Source organism: Apostichopus japonicus, chromosome 19 (genome assembly GCF_037975245.1).
Source record: "Apostichopus japonicus isolate 1M-3 chromosome 19, ASM3797524v1, whole genome shotgun sequence".
In the NCBI taxonomy this organism is placed as follows: domain Eukaryota; kingdom Metazoa; phylum Echinodermata; class Holothuroidea; order Aspidochirotida; family Stichopodidae; genus Apostichopus; species Apostichopus japonicus.
The window spans coordinates 5,264,079-5,281,702 of NC_092579.1; the positions used below are offsets into that span (position 1 = coordinate 5,264,079).

The 17,624-nt window shown below is 39.7% G+C and overlaps 2 protein-coding genes across 4 annotated transcripts in view; both read left to right on the forward strand.

The window, feature by feature from the left end:
- LOC139959744 (uncharacterized) overlaps nt 1-17,624 on the forward strand; it is a 178,470-nt gene that overhangs the window by 75,344 nt on the left and 85,502 nt on the right. The gene's annotated exons all lie outside the window — the stretch shown is intronic.
- LOC139960606 (uncharacterized) overlaps nt 1-17,624 on the forward strand; it is a 31,897-nt gene that overhangs the window by 11,988 nt on the left and 2,285 nt on the right. Inside the window, exons 4-10 of one of the 3 annotated variants that reach the window (XM_071959085.1) lie at nt 392-544; nt 2,190-2,339; nt 3,332-3,451; nt 3,965-4,075; nt 5,678-5,936; nt 6,654-6,729; nt 7,255-7,921. In XM_071959085.1, the coding sequence (XP_071815186.1) occupies nt 392-544; nt 2,190-2,339; nt 3,332-3,451; nt 3,965-4,075; nt 5,678-5,936; nt 6,654-6,676 (816 nt within the window). In that variant the 3' untranslated portion in view covers nt 6,677-6,729; nt 7,255-7,921. Of the gene's footprint in view, nt 1-391; nt 545-2,189; nt 2,340-3,331; nt 3,452-3,964; nt 4,076-5,677; nt 5,937-6,653; nt 6,730-7,254; nt 7,922-17,624 lie in introns of those variants that run through there. The other 2 variants (XM_071959084.1, XM_071959086.1) reach the window with 2 other exon arrangements.

Here is a 17,624-nt window from a genome sequence, read left to right on the forward strand (position 1 = left end):
TGTCAACCACTTTACAAGGGACAAAGGTGAAATCAATTATCGGTCGGGTTTAGTGCATACATTCCCAATAAGTGGCAAGATATTATCTGCAACTGCACATCTGACATACAATGTCGAAAGGATTTTAAACAGTTTCTTCAGATATATATTAATAATGAATGTATGTGTACAATTCCCTTCCAACTCGTCAGCTTGAGTATTGGATTTTAGTTTTCCTACGATGGTCAGAATATATCCACTGGGAGGATTTGTGATTCTTGTTAGTACTAATTGTCCATGAAACATTACGCTACCATTAGGTTGGTGTATCAAGCACTGTATCATAGTACAGCGGTCATTCTTGTGAGTTATTAAAGGAAAATGTTAAAAACTGTCACCATTCTCATTTCAGGAAATATCTTTCATAAGGGTTGCCACTTCAACGGGAGGTTTCTGCACATTTGTGTTAAATATCAAGGAATGTACACAGGAGAGGCACAAATGTACGTGTTACTTCAAGGCTGGGCAGGTATCAGAGCTTGTGGAATTACTCTTTATTCTAAAGGTATAAAATGTTTGGAATATTTTACAGTAACTTTTAAGTTGATTGTAACATTCCTGGCCAATGTTTCTACTCGTTTCATATCTTGTACCTTGATTTCCAGAAGGAAGTAGTTACTAGATTGGTATTAAATATGTAATTTGCCTGTAAGAAGGAAGCCAGGTCCATTTGATGAAGGTGGTAGACTATCAGTTAACAAATCTGTTAAAATACAATTAAATTGCTGAATGCAAATATGAAAGAGAAACTCTGTGTTGAAATTAACATAAATTTACAGTCGTGCCATAGTTTTCATTATTGTCATTAAGATGTGGTTAAATAAAAAACTTGATGGTGAGATAAAGGGAATGAAACCAGAAGGAGCAACATAAATGATGATGATAAATGTTTGAATTACAGGAAGGGTGACTTTAGTGAACAAACTGCCAGGAAAAACAAACTGCTATTTAGTTTTAACTTAGCAATGAGAGGAATGTAATAAATAGCATGTATAATGTAATGGCAACTTTGTATTCAGAGTGAGAACTGATCGGAACCGAAAAAATTGAAACAATTAGACGGTTTTGTAATTTTCAGAGATGGAATATAAAGGTTATAAAGGTCTCACACAGTTATTATGGTCATAAAGAGACATAAAAATATATGAAAATGTTGAGTTTCATATTGTAAACTTGAAACTGTGTCCTATTTGTTCCTTGCTAGTGACCAGGTTGAATCTATGTGATGGAATTGGGTCTTTGTTATGCTGTCATACGATATATTCTCCTAATTGCTGAACACGCCATTTTTTTTCCTGTGACTAGTCAGACTCGACTCACATTTTTGTGGACTTGTTGATGTGACTTGACAACAAATGGACAAAAACTTGATATGACTTGAATTGCTTGTACAATGACTTGTGACTTGACTTGAATTTAATGGAATTTTTTAATGGAAATTATTAGAGTAGACACTACGAATTTTTTATCAAAATTGGGAGCAAATAATCTGCCCAATTGAAACAAACAATCAGTTTATTTTGTTCTTACATGTACATTGCACTTATGAAGGAAGACACATGTTGTGTATAGCAGAAGTGGCTAACAATTGAACATTTTAAACTGTTTTCTTGGCATATCCTAACTTGCTGGATTCTGGTGTAGACTATAAATTTAGTATGGTATTTTTCTTCAGAAAACATTGGCATTGACACCAGCATATCATCTGGGAAACCTTGACTACAATTGTTGAGAATGAATATTTTGCAACTGATAATATTGCATCATTTCTATTGCCCATACCTATAGCATGACCATTAGTTGCTTTTATATTTTGACTTGTAACTTGAATTGAACTAAGAAACATTAACTTGTGACTTAATTTGACTTGCAATAAAGTCAAATGACTTGTGAAAGACTAGACCTAATGAAATAAATTGTACGTTGTGATTATAAATTGTGACTTAATTTGACTTGCAATGAAGTCAATGACCTGGGATAGATTTGACCTGATGAAATCAACTTTACCTGTGACTTGATTTGAGAAGCATTGATTGATGTATTTATGTGACCAAAATATGACTTGGTTGCAACACTGGATCAAAAAATTTAAAATTTAAAAGTCCATGTGAAGATATTTTATTTATATATTTCTTGTTTTCTGATGTTAGGATGGAGAGGAAGAACGTGCTGCTAGCAGTTCTGGTAAAGTAGTTGATGCAGGACTATCTCAGTCACAGAAGAGGACTGGTGATGAAAGTCTAACTGTCAAACAAACCCTAGGAAACATTGATCTAGAAGTCAGAACAGAAAGTCTCAGGGTAATAACTTACATACACAAGATTCTGTTGTCTTGGCAAACATTCTTTTCAGAGCATATAACACAAATTGGTGCTTGACAGTTTGTCCATACCGGCCCTTAAGGCATTCGTATGTAAAGGTTCAAGCTCTGTGGTTTGCTTGTATATTTTACATCATGATTTATTTCTACAAAAAATGCTTGCCATCTAGTACTGATAATATTTTATGATAACTGAGTTTAATGAGGTATGTTCTTGCTGCAGTTAGTTTCATTAATGATACTGAATTATTTCAATTGTAGGGGTGGGGGGTGGGGTGGATTTATATTGCTTACACAATATACATATGATAGAACAAACTAGTATTTACGAATATTATGAATCGAAATTATTTATTGAGGCCCTTAACACGGCGTGAATCTTACGTTACATATATCTGTTTTTATTGCATTACCCAACAATGGAAAAGGAAGGTCCAGAACAAGTTACCGGTGAAACTTAATCCTTATTCAAAAAGAAATGTCATTTATGTTGGTCACTAAGGACGTTCATTGTCCATGCGCATCATGTCATAGACTGCCCCTCTCATTAAATCTGAGTCTCAGCTTAGTGCTGATCACTAATGTGTAACTAAGCTGAAGAAGTGAACAAAACCCTTGCAAGCGCACGCCGTCATGACGGCGATAAGATTGGCAATGGTCCCTTTATTAAATTTATTTCCCCAAGAAGTGTTTATGTTGATCAAATAGTTTCAATATACTAACATGTTCATTTGGGTCTTTCATTCCCTCGGAGACTAAATTCTTTGGAAATGCATATTGCACATAAATGACAATCATTTATATCCCCCTCACCCCGGAGTCCCATGTACATTTTTTACATTAACTCCTGTGGTATACAATCTTTAAACATGGGGCCTAATAGAGAACTGTCATAAGTTGTATATGTTTAACTATATCCAGTGCTGTTTAGACTATCACAATGTGTGTTCATATCAACATATTTAATTGCAGGACGTGGAAGCATCATCCCCCTCAGACAGTTCTGTGCCATCAAAGTCAGGCAATGTGCCGCACTCAGAGAAGAGTTGCATTGATGAATCTACAGCTGAAGTCATAGATGTCCCTGTGATGGTGAAACTCATTCTATTTGTCAATTAAGACTATTTACAATATGTTGATAAGAACAGGGCTGTGTATGAGTACACATAACTATGCTAGAACAGGACTGAGTATGAGTACTCATAACTATGCAAGAACAGGGCTTATTATGAGCACACATAACTATGCTAGATCAGGGCTGATTATGAAAACCCATAACTATGCTAGGACAGGGCTGATTATGAGTGCACATATCTTTGCTAGAATATGAGTGTGAGTATGAATTCACTACAAGTCTGGTCCAAAGTAGTTAGGTTGACTTTGATATGAGAGAGATATTACAATAATGACATGTAGGAATTAAAGTGGTTTTCTACACAGTAATACAAAATTATGCTGGAAAATTCCTTTACAATGCATAATGACTACATACTCAGTGACATACTATACAAAAATACTGTTCCATCAACCAGCTAAACATTTGTCCTAGCTACGAATCATATAAGCTTTCTTCTTCTTAACTCCTTTTCCATTTGTTTCTCACAGAATCCTTATTTGCCATCTCATCAAGCAATTAGAGGAGAAGCTGAAGGGAACCCAGCAGGAGCAAAAGCAATGACTAAAGATAGCGAAGAAGTAACAAATGAAACTTTGCAGGTAAGTATTAGTGAGTGAGAACTTCCAAGTATGATTAATGACTTTTGACCAATATCTCTCTAAGTCTGCCATTTCTCACTGATACAGACTGGTTGTTTAATTAAAACAATTGTGACTGATAAATTGCTTTCTGTCACTACGTGATTTGAGGCCGACATTAAGACATTACTGAAAGTTATATTTGCTAAATTAAGGTTGCATGTTGTACACATATAACTTCTATACACATCCCACACAATATCAGAAAGTGTACATAAATTAAAGCCCTATATGCTTCCTATCGTTTTAAGAAGTAATATCATGTATATTAATAAGTAGGCGAAGCATATTAACAATATTAATATGGCAGCATAAATGTTTGTTATCTTTTATATTTGTATTGTAAGTAAGTGTTTATGTGCTTATGTTATTAAATTGTTGAAATGAAATCATTATGCAAATGGTAGATGGGATTTGATGTTACTTTTTTGGTTTTGCTGCCAGATTGGAAAATTCTTTTGAAAGTTTATCAGTAGGTAGTACATGAAATTGTTAAAAAAAGCTATTTATTTTTGTAACTAAAATGATTTCAGAGACCAATTTTGAGGTATTTTACCTTATTTTTGTGTCTGAAACACGCATATAATTGTAAACCTAAATGTTAACCACAGTCTTGTAGTACCTTCCTTACATGTTTGCTGATCTTAGCATAGTATTAAAGGTGTAAAGAAGGACGTTGTGCATCTGACATAATATAAATTACCATGTGTAGTGCCGCAGGACCCACTGACCTTCTTAACTGAACAATAATGTAACAGACTGTGCTAATGTGACAGTGGTATTGGTAGCTTGTAAATGACTGATGCATTCCGTACCTGGCATTAAAGGTTTGATTTTACCAACGGTCTAGAGTGCTTGGATTGTACTCTTGAAAAGAAGAATGTTGCTTTAGTTTGTTGTAACATATAACACAATAATGGAATCATAGCATGTTTCACAGTTATGCGAGGAACTATTTTCGGTTTGTTGGGATTGACTTTAATGATAGAATGGCGTTATCTACATGAATATGGGATATTTGTATTCAATTATGCAATATATGCTCTGTGTGGAAAACGTCTGTCAACCAAATGCATTGAATAACTTCCACCTAAAAAACCTTTAAAATAACTTTCATAAATGATACTCCAAAAAACATCAAAGTATAAAACTACAAGCACATCGGTAGTATTGAGATTCTGCACTATTTTCTGCATTCCTGTGTCAACCCTTCCTCTGAGTTTTCCACTCCTTTTCCAGGAAACTCCTGTGGGACAAACGTGCAGCAATGCTGTGTCTATTATGTCTCTGTTTGTGTCAAAGTCACACTTTTCACACAAAAGTGCTGCTGTTTCCATGGATAATGATAGCTTTTGTCAAGCATATTAATGAATTGGTGTGGCAAAATGAAACAATTACATTAGCCCTTTTACTGTCTAGTACACAACTTACTTTCATTAAAAGTTTATGACATGAGAACCTGTCTCATAAGTGTTCTAGTTTTTGACCGTCCACTGAGGTTTAAATAAGCATCATGAGATAGCATCAGAACAATGAAACATCTTGTTTTTGGTTATTATCCAGGACCTGTCAGGAAAATTTTCCAAAGAATGGCGGGATGTGGGAAGAAATCTGAAGCTTGATGAGACAGAGCTTTACAACATAGTGGCAGATAACAGAAGAGAAGGACAAAAAGAAGTGGTGTACCACATGTTACTACTATGGAAACGGAAACTTGGGATGAAAGCAACAAACAAAACACTGAGAGACGCTCTAAAAGCAGCTAAGCGAAAGGACCTGTCCGATTATCTTCTTAATACGGATCAATGTGGTAAAACTTCAGGTAAGTCAAAGACAACAAACATGAGATTAGTAAGAGAGATGATGTATTTCTTGGTTTGTTTTTACACAATACAGTTGTGCATTCCATAGCCAAATATACTATGGAAAAGGATATTAGCCTGTAGAAGGAGCAATTAACTTTTACTTGTGAAAAACCTTCTTATTCTGCAATGGAGTTAACGTAAATGTAAAAGCTATTTTGCATAGAAGTATGAGATATATGAATATTCATTTGATCTCACTATTGATACATTGGTGTGTCCGTCTTTAAGGGGAGTCTCACAAGCTACTTCCTATAAATAGTAACTTTCTATAGGGACATCCCTTTATTAGAAAGCAAAGCTATCAAGAATTTGCTGTAAATGTTGGTCAGCTTATAAAATTGCAAACCATTTTGTGGTAACAAAGATTTGAAGAGTATATGTATAATGTTAATCATAGTAAACTTCAATGATATAACAGTACAGTGAGTGAACTTATCATGTTCATTCAATTGAAGAATCAGTTTCTTTGTTCAAATCATTCAGCAAAAGATGAACTAGTTGCTACCTTATCAGGCTACATTAAAAACTCAACAGACATTTTAAAGACATCAAATTTTAAAGAGAAATCTCAAATTGTAAACATTGGTCATGAATTTGAAATACAAGCAAGAAATAAATGGCAATATTTATAGTTCAAAATTCTTATCTAAATTTTACAATTTATTTGTCCATAGTTGAAGGCACTGCTATAGAGTGATGAGCAGAGCCAAACAATATTCAGTGACTTTGTAGAAGTACTTGTAATGCCTGGTAAGTGAGATCATTTAATATATTTAACAATATTTGTCCATTATACAGACTCTTTCACTCTCATATGATCTCTGCAATTATAATATGTATTGAACATCAAGCATTAAAATATCCTGATTCATGTTAGTATTAATGTTGTCAATAAACTGCATAATGGATTGCAATATAGTATAGTGTACAGCCATTTGCCGAATGTCGGAAAACAGGCTTCTCTCAAAAGTTTCACAAGTTTCCTTACAATTGTCATTGAATATGAGATAATAGATTACTATTAAAATAACAGTTATCCATACTGCAGTTTCCTTAAATAAATAACACTAATACGAGTCTTTGTGTTGTGGGAGGATTTAAACTTTGATTTCCACCTTCCAATAACCAGGCAATCGGATTACATTTCTGTATGATCTAATTTAAAAACACTTCTTTGAAACTTTCAATCTACTTCAGAGGTCATTCTATAAGTAAAAACTGGACATAACCCTACACATTTATATTCGTGCTATTTCCATATCTTGCATCTCGCAGATGACTTTGGCGGATATGTCTGATATCCAGTCAGAATATTCTGGTCGTCGGAAAGAAGTGATTCTACAAATGTGTTACCCCGGGAATTCGGGTGACCTAGGTATGAGCCAATATATAGGCCACCTGTGGGGTAGAAAGGAACAAAACTCAGAGCAAAATGAATAGTACAGCAACACAATGTCATATGGTATATCAATGTTTATTTACAACCCTTTAATCTAGAACATAATTGTCCTTTACAGCTCTCTGCAATATCATATCAACCTCAGTGCAACATCATGAATTTATTGATAAACAGATAAACCTAATCAATCTACAGATAACACACCTCACGCATAGACCAACAAACATATCCACCAAACTAACTGACATGACCCACACAGCTGCACACAGAAGTGTTAATATTTATTCTAACATCTTAATCCTCTGTGCACCCCTAGACTAGCAACATTTCCCTGCAAGAACTAGGGAGCTAGCTTACGACTTATTATTAAAACAAAGGTTTCAATATAGTTGTACCCACACACTACCACTGCACAGGCAGTATACAGCTAATAAGAACAATATCTCTACCTGGTATAGGATTGCCATGGTAACCTAAACAGTTCCACCAATCCTGTGCACCCAGATCTCTGTAGGGGGTCTACCCTATGCAGTCTTCTGTGTAGCTACTTTAATCAACCCCTCTTCCAATAGAACAACCCATCTAATTAGTCTATGCTGTACAGGTTATACATGCTAAGTAATTTGACACCATGGAACCACCTCGTTCCTGGGCCTAGCTGCAGTGGCTTCACCATATCAAATAACAATGTACCATACAGGTTACATACAGCTTAAGGCTATATTAAGAACATATACAACTACTATAAAAGGTGCACTTCAATGTCTTGACATTTCTATTGAATGCTACCATGAATACTGATAAGAATACATCAGTTATATCCTTAAACTATTAAAGATAAGAGTAATAAGTACAATAAAGTAAAACCAACATACCTGAGGGGTAGAAAGGAACAAAACTCAGAGCAAAATGAATAGTACAGCAACACAATGTCATATGGTATATCAATGTGCCACTGACGGGTCACTTTCCCCTAACCTCGGAATGGCTGTACCACTATCTGTAAAGGTAACTCAATAAAAATTATAGGGGCCTGTGATTTGAACAAAACAGAACAAATCTGGTGGCCTTCTTTTTCGTGACGGGCGTCCCTGTTCCTCTGGTACTCGCTCCTGTGGTACCTGTTCCTGTGGTATTTCCACAGGTGGTTCAACTGGGCGTGTCGGCTGCTCTCGGATTTGGGGTGTCTGATCTATTGGACTCTGTGAAACATCCACAACCACTGGTGTCTGAGTCGGTACATTCTGTGGCTGGTCAGGAGCACCATCACTAACACATTGCTCCGCTGGAGCTGAGGTCCGAGCAGATGAACGCTGTCGGGTGATATACGTGTGCCACTCGTCATCGCTCCCATCTGACCCATCTACATCACCACCTGCCTGGGTTGCAGTTCGTCTTTTCTTTTGCTGGCGTGGGGGGGGGGGGGCTTCCCATGGATCATCTGTGTCTCATCTAGAGGCAGTGCATCGCATGCTAATAACAAGTTGCGATGCAGAACACGTTTCTGCTTCTTAGCATTATCTGTAATCACTTCAAACACGGGTATGTCAGGATTGATCTGTTTTACAACCCTATAGACGGTGTCTTCCCAGTAAGATCGAAGCTTATCAGGGCCTGCTTGTCGGACAAGGTTCTTCACAAGAACTCGGTCACCAGGGCTTAGTTGGGTGTAGTGAGTCTTTCTGCCATACCTTTCCTTCGCAGCAGTTGAAGCCTTTTCGGTGTGCCTATTGGCAATACTATACGCTTCCTGCATTTGACAACGCCATTTATCTGCGAATGTTCTGTCGTCGATGTCCTCGCTCTCACTTCCTTAACCAAACAAAATATCAACAGGGAGTCGTGGTGAACGCCCGAACATCAGGAAAAATGGCGAGAATCCAGTAGCATCATTCTTTGAACAGTTGTAAGCATGCATGCACCTCGGCAAATATTCCTTCCAGTTCAGTTTCTGCTGGTCTGACAGCGTTCGCAACATGTTGAGTATAGTCCGGTTCATTCTCTCAACCTGACCATTTCCCTGGGGATGATATGGGGTTGTTCTGCAATGCTCAATACCACAGTATTCCTGGAGTTTTGTGAAGAGTTGGTTTTCAAACTCCCTCCCATGGTCATGGTGAAGTCTCTTCGGAAAGCCAAATCTCAGGAAGAAATCATTAAACAACCGTTCTGCTGCAGCATGCACCGATTTGTTTTTGGTAGGGTAAGCTTGTGCGAACCTAGTGAAATGGTCAACTACCACAAGGATATATTCGTACCCACGCTTTTCCAGGTGTCAGTAGTCTATTGATACCATCTCGAAAGGTTCTGTCGTGTGTATTGGTATTAAAGGTGCTCTAATATTTCGAGTAGGTTTCTTCTGAACTACACAATGACACTGCTTGGTGATGTACATTTCCACCTCTTTTGCCATGTATGCCCAATAGAACCGTTGTCGCATTATGTCAAGGGTTCTTTCTACACAAATATGACCCATGTCGTTGTGGAGCCCCTTCAATACCGTGTCCTTATACTTGGTCGGGAGAAGTAGCTGTTTTCTATTGACGGTGCATCTACGAAGTAGTCCCTTATCATCAAACTCTAGTTTGCTCCACTGGTTCAGCAGAACCTGTACGTTCTTAGTCTCATTTTTCCGCTCCTGTGGAGATGGTCTCCTTCCAGTTTTCTTCATTTGCATAACTCTTCCAAGAACCAAGTCATTCTCTTGGGCTGCTTTAAGCTCCAGTGGGTCGATAGGCGAGATTGTAGATGTGGGCGATGTTCCTAGTAGGTCGCAACTGTTGCTGTTCACTGTTGTCACATCGATGCATGCCACTTCTCCGCAACATGTACCTTGGACGTATTCAGCTGTGGCTGTTATTGCAGTACTCGGGATCTTCTCTGTGAATTCGTTGATATAGTCTTCCAACATGTCAGGTATCGGCATTCTTGATAACACATCTGCATCTACGTTTTCCTTGCCAGGACGGTTTCTGATTTCAAATCGAAAACTAGCCAACTCTGATACCCACCTCTGGCCTGTGGCATTCAGACGGGCAGTAGTCATAACATATGTCAGGGGATTGTTGTCAGTGAATACCACAAAATGATTTGCATACTGAAGGTAGTCACGGAAACGTTCTGTCACCGCCCATTTAAGAGCAAGGAATTCCAACTTACTGGAGTGATAATTCTGTTCTGGGGGCGTTAACGTGCGTGAAGCAAATGCTATGACTCTCAATTTCCCCTCCAAATATTGGTACAAGACTGCACCAAGACCGTCACCAGAAGCATCAGTGTGAAGGACATATGGTTGAGAAAAATCTGGATAGGCCATAACAGGGTGAACTGTCAGGCGAACAACAAAGTCACACAAAATCGCATGGTGTTCGGAGGTCCACACTGTCTTTTCTTTAGAATCACGAGTATTCCCCTTACCAGATCTCGACTCCTGTTTAACCTTCGTCTTGACTTTTTTCTGTTGACTTCCTAGCAACCCGTACAGCGGTTTCGCTATGATGGAGAAGTTCTGGATATGGTTCCTGTAATATCCAATGAAGCCCAAAACCTTTCGAAGTTCTCCAACGGTTGTTGGTGTCTTGTTCTTCAATGACAGGACTGGTTCTTTGTCAGCAGGGTCCATTCTGTACCCTTTGCCAGTTACAAACCTCCCTAGGTACCTTACCTTTCTCTTGAACAACTCACACTTCTTGGGTTTCAGCTTAATGCCATACTTTTGTAATCTTTGTAAAACTCTCCGAAGGCGTTCCACATGGTTGCTAAACGTAGAACAGTAAACGAGGATATCATCAAGGTAGACCACACATATCTCGTTGTTAAGATCGTGCAAGCATCCTTCCAAGTACTGTTGAAACTCTGCTGGGGCATTTTTCAGCCCAAAGGGGATTCTTTGCCACTCATGTAATCCCCAGGGAGTAATAAACGAGGTGAGATGCTGACTTTCTGGAGACATATACCATTGATGGTACGCTTTATAGTGTTCGACCGATAATCGGTTAGACAATCGGCATCGGGCCGATTATCAGACAATCGGTAAATAATCGGCATCGGCAAAATCCATTGCGCTACCGATTAGTTGGAACCGATTATTACGTTCCACATAAAGGATTGTATTTTCCGCGCTTTTGATACACCACAACCACACCGGGAGAAAAAATTTTGATCATTCGATTCGATGCTATTCATAGCCGGGGAAGGTGCGCTAACCTACCGTGTAACGGTATCGTAAGTCCCTCGTGCGAGTTTGTACAAATGCTGTTCGATACACTATCCAGTTTTGGCAGTTAACATCATGCAGTATACCCGCGTAACATCACACAGTATACCCGCGATAAGCTTAGGGGAACGACGTATTTTTTTACTTCGCTTGTTGCATCTAACAAAACCACCTGTCATCATGTTAAACGATTGATAAGAAAGAAAAATTGTCTATACTAAATATAATCACCAAATAAGTATACTTTTGAACCACTTTGCCCGTTTCACCGTAGGTGAAAACTGGAAAGTGAAAACAATAACATTAGGCTTTGTTCATTGTGAGAACTACGTACATTAGGCTAGTCTGGCTGAAGAACGGTTGAGCTTCAGAACTGTTAAGTTTGAAAATGCGCCCAAGATTTTACAAATGGCATAAAATGATGAAATCAAGGCTCCAAATACACCTAAATATCCATAAACACGTTTGGCGACATTCCTCAGAAGTTCTACTGCAAAACAGTATTTTGTGATTAGGCAAACATTCTTACGCATATTTTTACGAAAAACCCGATGAACTTTTTTCATATGCCCCATACGTGCTAACAGTAACTAAACTCCTTACCCCAACCGACTAAAAGCAAGTCTGATTTCCAGTGACACGCCGCGACAAAGTCAATGGGACTTTAGTGTGTGATTTCTCCCACACGTAGTTAAGTCAATGGAGAAGCGCCATTGACTTACTGTGTATGATCGTTTGAAACAACGTTCGTTCGATCGGAAGCTTTACCGCGCAGATGGTAATCATTGAAAACTTGAAGCAAACGTTCGGGAATGTTTTATTTTTCATAATAAAATAAAACTGTTAGCAAACTGCTAATCCACTAAAGAGCCTGTGTAAGAATATGTTACAAATAATGTGGCGTTACATTTCGATCCTGCTAGGAACGAAACGTCAGGCCAACTTACTCTTAGGCCCAGGGTTGTCACCACGCCAGGCGGCGCCGGGCGGTGCTACCCAGCTCTCAAAATTTCCGCCCGGTACTCAAGGTCAATTTCAGCCTTACCGCCCGGCACAAATTAGCCTACAACTGTACCGCCAATAAGTAACTTGGTAAAGATTAGCGCGATTCAGTGCAAAACGCAGCTTAACTGTAATTAACCCCGCTCCAAATAAAGGAACGCTACCGGTACTTTCCCCGCACTCCAAATAAAGGAACGCAAATTCCCCTCGCTCGCTATTCACCACCGACACAATGGGAGTGAACCGATCGATACAACGCTATTCATAGCGTGGAGGTAGCGTAAACCGATCGCTTGTAACCAACACACGTTATATGCATCACAATTGTTTATTGTAAACATCCAGAGTAGGACTACGAGTACGAAGTTTACGAACTTTGACTGAAAGAAAGTTTTAAACGAGAATAGTTTCGTGTTGAAGGGCAAAACCTTTTTATACATGTTTATTTTATTCCCCGATATGTTCTGGTTACCAGAAGTAATAAAAAAGCAAGAAGGAAACTTCGTGCCTTATCCTTTCGGGGTAACATATCATTTTTAGGAGTAACATTAGGCCTCGCGTTTTGTGTGGACTTTAGGCACATTTGGTTAGGAAACGTTGCACTGAGTACTGTTCGAAAAACATGTCGAGACAAGACTCGGTGCATTGGATACTGTTCGCTGTTTAGCTATGTAGATACGTTCCACTGCCAATCGTTTCTTGGCGATTTGCCAAGTTTAACTAAGAACAAGTGTTTCACGCACATTTTAAGAATGTTGTACAGTACTGTAGCATGCAAATCATCAGACGACAGTCTGCTGTACCAATGATTTCCCGCGTACAGGTAAAATGTGAATTCCTTTTTTTGGGATCTAATGGTCATGCATACTAAATGCAAGGGCGTAGGAACCGGGGGGCTGGGGGCGCCAGCCCCCCCCCCCCAGTGAAAAATGTGGAGGGGCGGAAGTATCATTCCGCCCCCCCCCCCCGGTTCGCAAGTCAGAAAACCCCTTTTTCATTTCCAAATGAGAAAAAAATCTCATTTGGAGCACCAAATTGCATCTAAGGCCAGGTGAAAATACAAAATTAAGTTTACAAAATGGAGTGGGTGTTGAAGTGTGCTTTATTGAACCAAATTGCATCTGAGGCCACCTGGAAATGCAAAAAATTCCAAAGGGGAGGGGGAAACCCCCTTCCCTTAGACCCCTCCCCAGGCCGGCCATCAGTCTTCAGCCCCCCCCCCCCACTCAAAAGTACCTTCCTACTCCACTGACTAAATGAGAACAATGTGCATATGGAACATTAACACTGGGGTGAGTGATGAGGGGCTCTAAATACAAAAAATACCAAAAAAAATCCCAGGAAAATTCAGTGATCCACATGAAAAAACAAAGGTATCTCAGGAGTATTTTGAGGATCAAAACCCTTTCTAAATGCCACCAATTTGCATGTAGGCACCATCAGGGTTTGAAATTTTATACCCCTCCCCCAGGACGCGGATCACTGTCACAAATTACCCGGCTCTAAAAATGGTCTGGTGACAACCCTGCTTAGGCCTACACATTTTTTTTTCATATCAGATTATATATTTCGATATCAGCTAACGAAATAACGAATGTTTTATTTACGTGCGATATAATTTTTACTTTATTTACGTTGGAGTTGCAACACTGATAATGGTTTTAATAGCAGTTGTAAAACCTGTCCCTAACTTGTTTGCTTTTCATTTCGTAGCTAATGGCTACTATTTTCCCCCTTCTGTAGTCTGTACAGTACTGTGTTGTGGCGGGATTGCAATATTGCGACTCCTCGTTATAATCGTACATCGCCCTATGTATGTATTACAGTGTTCTTGGAAGTTGGTAATCATGCATAACACTAAATCATACATTAGGCAAGTTCCACGAAAATTTTGAAATAATCGGTAATCGGCAATCGGCCGATTGTCACAGGAAATAATCGGTAATGGGTAAAACCGATTGTCATACAATCGGTCGAACACTAACGCTTTACCCTGATCTAGAGTACTGAACCATGTGTTCCCTTTCAGGCCATCTAGCAGATCTTGGATTTTGGGGATTGGTTGTCGATCATCCACTCTTTTCTCGTTGAGTGCTCTAAAATCAACGCACAGACGAAGTGAGCCATCATGCTTTCGCACACACACTACCGGGGAGGAATAATTAGATTTAGACTTACTCACCCAACCACGTCTGATGAGATCCTCTAAGTATTCTTTGACCTCCTTGTAGAGTGGTTGGGGAATGCTGATGTATCCCTTCTGAACAGGTGTTTCATCCTTCAGCTGGATTTTCATCTGCAAATCTGGGCAGTCACCAGTATCCATATCATCCCTGGAGAATGCTGATGATTCTTCTAACAACATTTTAGTTGCAATTTATCTCTGGTCAGGAGTCAGGTCAGATAGGTCAACTGGAGGGCACCAGTCACGGTCCTGTCTTTCGTCAGGTGGTCTAGTTCTGTCAGTCTCTATATCACAATTTACATATGTAGAGTTTGCTGTTGCAGTTTGGTCTACACTAGTCTCGCAGAGTATTCAGGGTAATGGAAGTACTGAAGTCACTTGTTCCAATGTCCCGAGGGAAGTCCGCTTTGAAAGAAGAAGATCATGGTTAGTGTTATTAAGCACTGGTACATTAACATGGACTACTGGCCCCCTTGTCATCCGCACAGTGGTTGCTTGTACGTTCAACCCTTCTGGCAAGGACATTTGATTAGGCTCAAATAGACAGTCAATAGGCCCCTTGACCTCTCCCACATATACTCTACATTCAATGAAATGGGTCTGGCCACTTCCTAATATCTGATTACGAGGGGGCGATCTGACACCCGGCAGGAAAACACTATCGTTCTCTTTTACAACCCTAACCATTGCTGTTAGGGTACTTTTCCCTTTCCAAGGGAATGCAGAGTGAAGATCATTTTCACTCAACTCCGAACCCCCTGTGCCATTCAGTAGGTGGGCGATAACGTTGTAGCCCACGAGTGAGTTATCCATATCCCCTGAGTAGACCAACATGGGTACCTCTATTTCACCATGTGTCCACTGTAAGACTTACTGCAACCCACCCATCGTATGGTACCTCTATCCCGTTTGTGGTGGTAAGGTCCAGGTAAAGACCATCCAGGAGCTCTTCCACGGGTCTGACTATGACCCCTGGCATATTCTCCTGAATCCAATCCTTTTGGATTATCGACACCTGTTAACCCGTGTCCCACAACACATCCATTGGTAAACCATTAAGGGAGGCCCTCACAATACACCTCGTACCAACCAATCCTATTACTTTTTCAAACTTTTTAAGGGACAGGTGGGGTGGTGCAGTGGGAGATTGCTTGGGACTCTTATGTTTATCACCAAATGACTTTTCTACTGTTGGGGTCCCCCCTCGTCCCTATGAGGTGACCCTTTCTCGTTTCCCGGTGGCCTTTGTCGACACCCTCTGGCATAGTGCTCACCACTTCCACATCGGAAGCAGTGGTTACACCGATCACCCACAATTTCTTATCTACACTAAGGACAGCCCCTTTTCCCTTTATAATTAGCCGGCCCCTCTCTGCTCAAGGATTCCTGAATTTGGGCTACCTGTATTTTTAGCTCTTTCAGACCCTCAATGTCCACCCTTAAACCATTTAGGGATTCCTCAAGAGGGGTAGGCTGTGATTAGCTTTTTGTTACCTTTTTTGAGGTTGCCTCGATAGCATGAGCTGCCTGGTATGATTTTGTTTTGGTCTGTTTCTTCAACCGCTCCGTCTCACTACTGGCGCTCTTGTTTAGTTTCTCCAAGAGGAGCTCATCAGAGATGGATGGATTCTCTAGGGAAGGCTTCAGGTCCGCCCAAATCGACTCACTTGTCAGGCCAGTCGAGACTGCATGTAGAAACATGGCCTGCACTAGCGGCTCCTCGTATCGCTGGTTGGTCTCACTATTTTTCGAGGCGAATAAAACCCGCTGCCGAATACTTAGGGCCCTTACAAGGAATTCATGCGGCATCTCTTTGGGTGCTTGTGTGAGGCTGCTCAGCTCGTGGTACTGCTCTGTGGCTCTCTTTTCTTGATAATGTGACCGCAGGATCCGACGAAGCTTTTGTAAGGTTATATCTGTCTTGCTTTCCAGATATCCACGGAGATTCAGGCCTAGGTTGGTAGCTCTAATAACTGCCTCAACCACTTCCTCTGGGTATCCCTTCCGGAGCCCAGCTTCTATCTGGTGGATAAGACTGGTGAAACCCAGCCCATCCTTCTGCTGACTTCCAGACTGCCAGTAGAGTCTCTCATCAGTTCAGACTTACAAGGGACAAAGATGGAGACACTGACATGGTTGATGTGAAGTTAAAAGTATTTCAAAATGAAATGAACCAGACAGCCCTTATCCTCCAATCAAAGGTGAGTTATGTCTGTTGATTATCTTCCAGCTCTCATATGTCTCTTCTTTACATAACATTAAGCAGCATCTTCTCCCATCTTTTAAGTAATGTCCTGTCTGTTGGAAGTCTTGCAGCTGTTTGCAGGGTGATTAAATAATTTTTGCACTGTGACTGAATTATAGTTATTTGTTGGCATATGCTCTCATGGATGCTTTTCTTCGTAATATGCATGGTGGATGATAATTTAATTTAATTACAGCAGTGTTTTATTACTGTATTCTTATTTTTTCAGTCACTCCAGTGAACCTGGTATTTTTATGTGTCATATTTTCAACCTGTTTTCCAACTTTTTCCGACTCTTTCGTGTTGTTTCGTAAATAAGGAGTGCAGTGACTTGAAATGCATTGCATTGCTGAAAAAGTGTACATATGACCTGTGTGTTACTACATACACAGGTCAACAGTTATGGGAAACTTAGGTACTAATGAATATTAAATAAATAATAGGTACAGTATGCTGTCGTCAGCATTCCTTTTCCTTTTGGGATTTCACACATTTATAATGTGTTTTTCCATGTCTGTTACAGCCCTATTTTCTACATTACATTTCTATTTTAAACCTGATCATTCACATGGATGTGATAGATAGCCTGCATAATTGT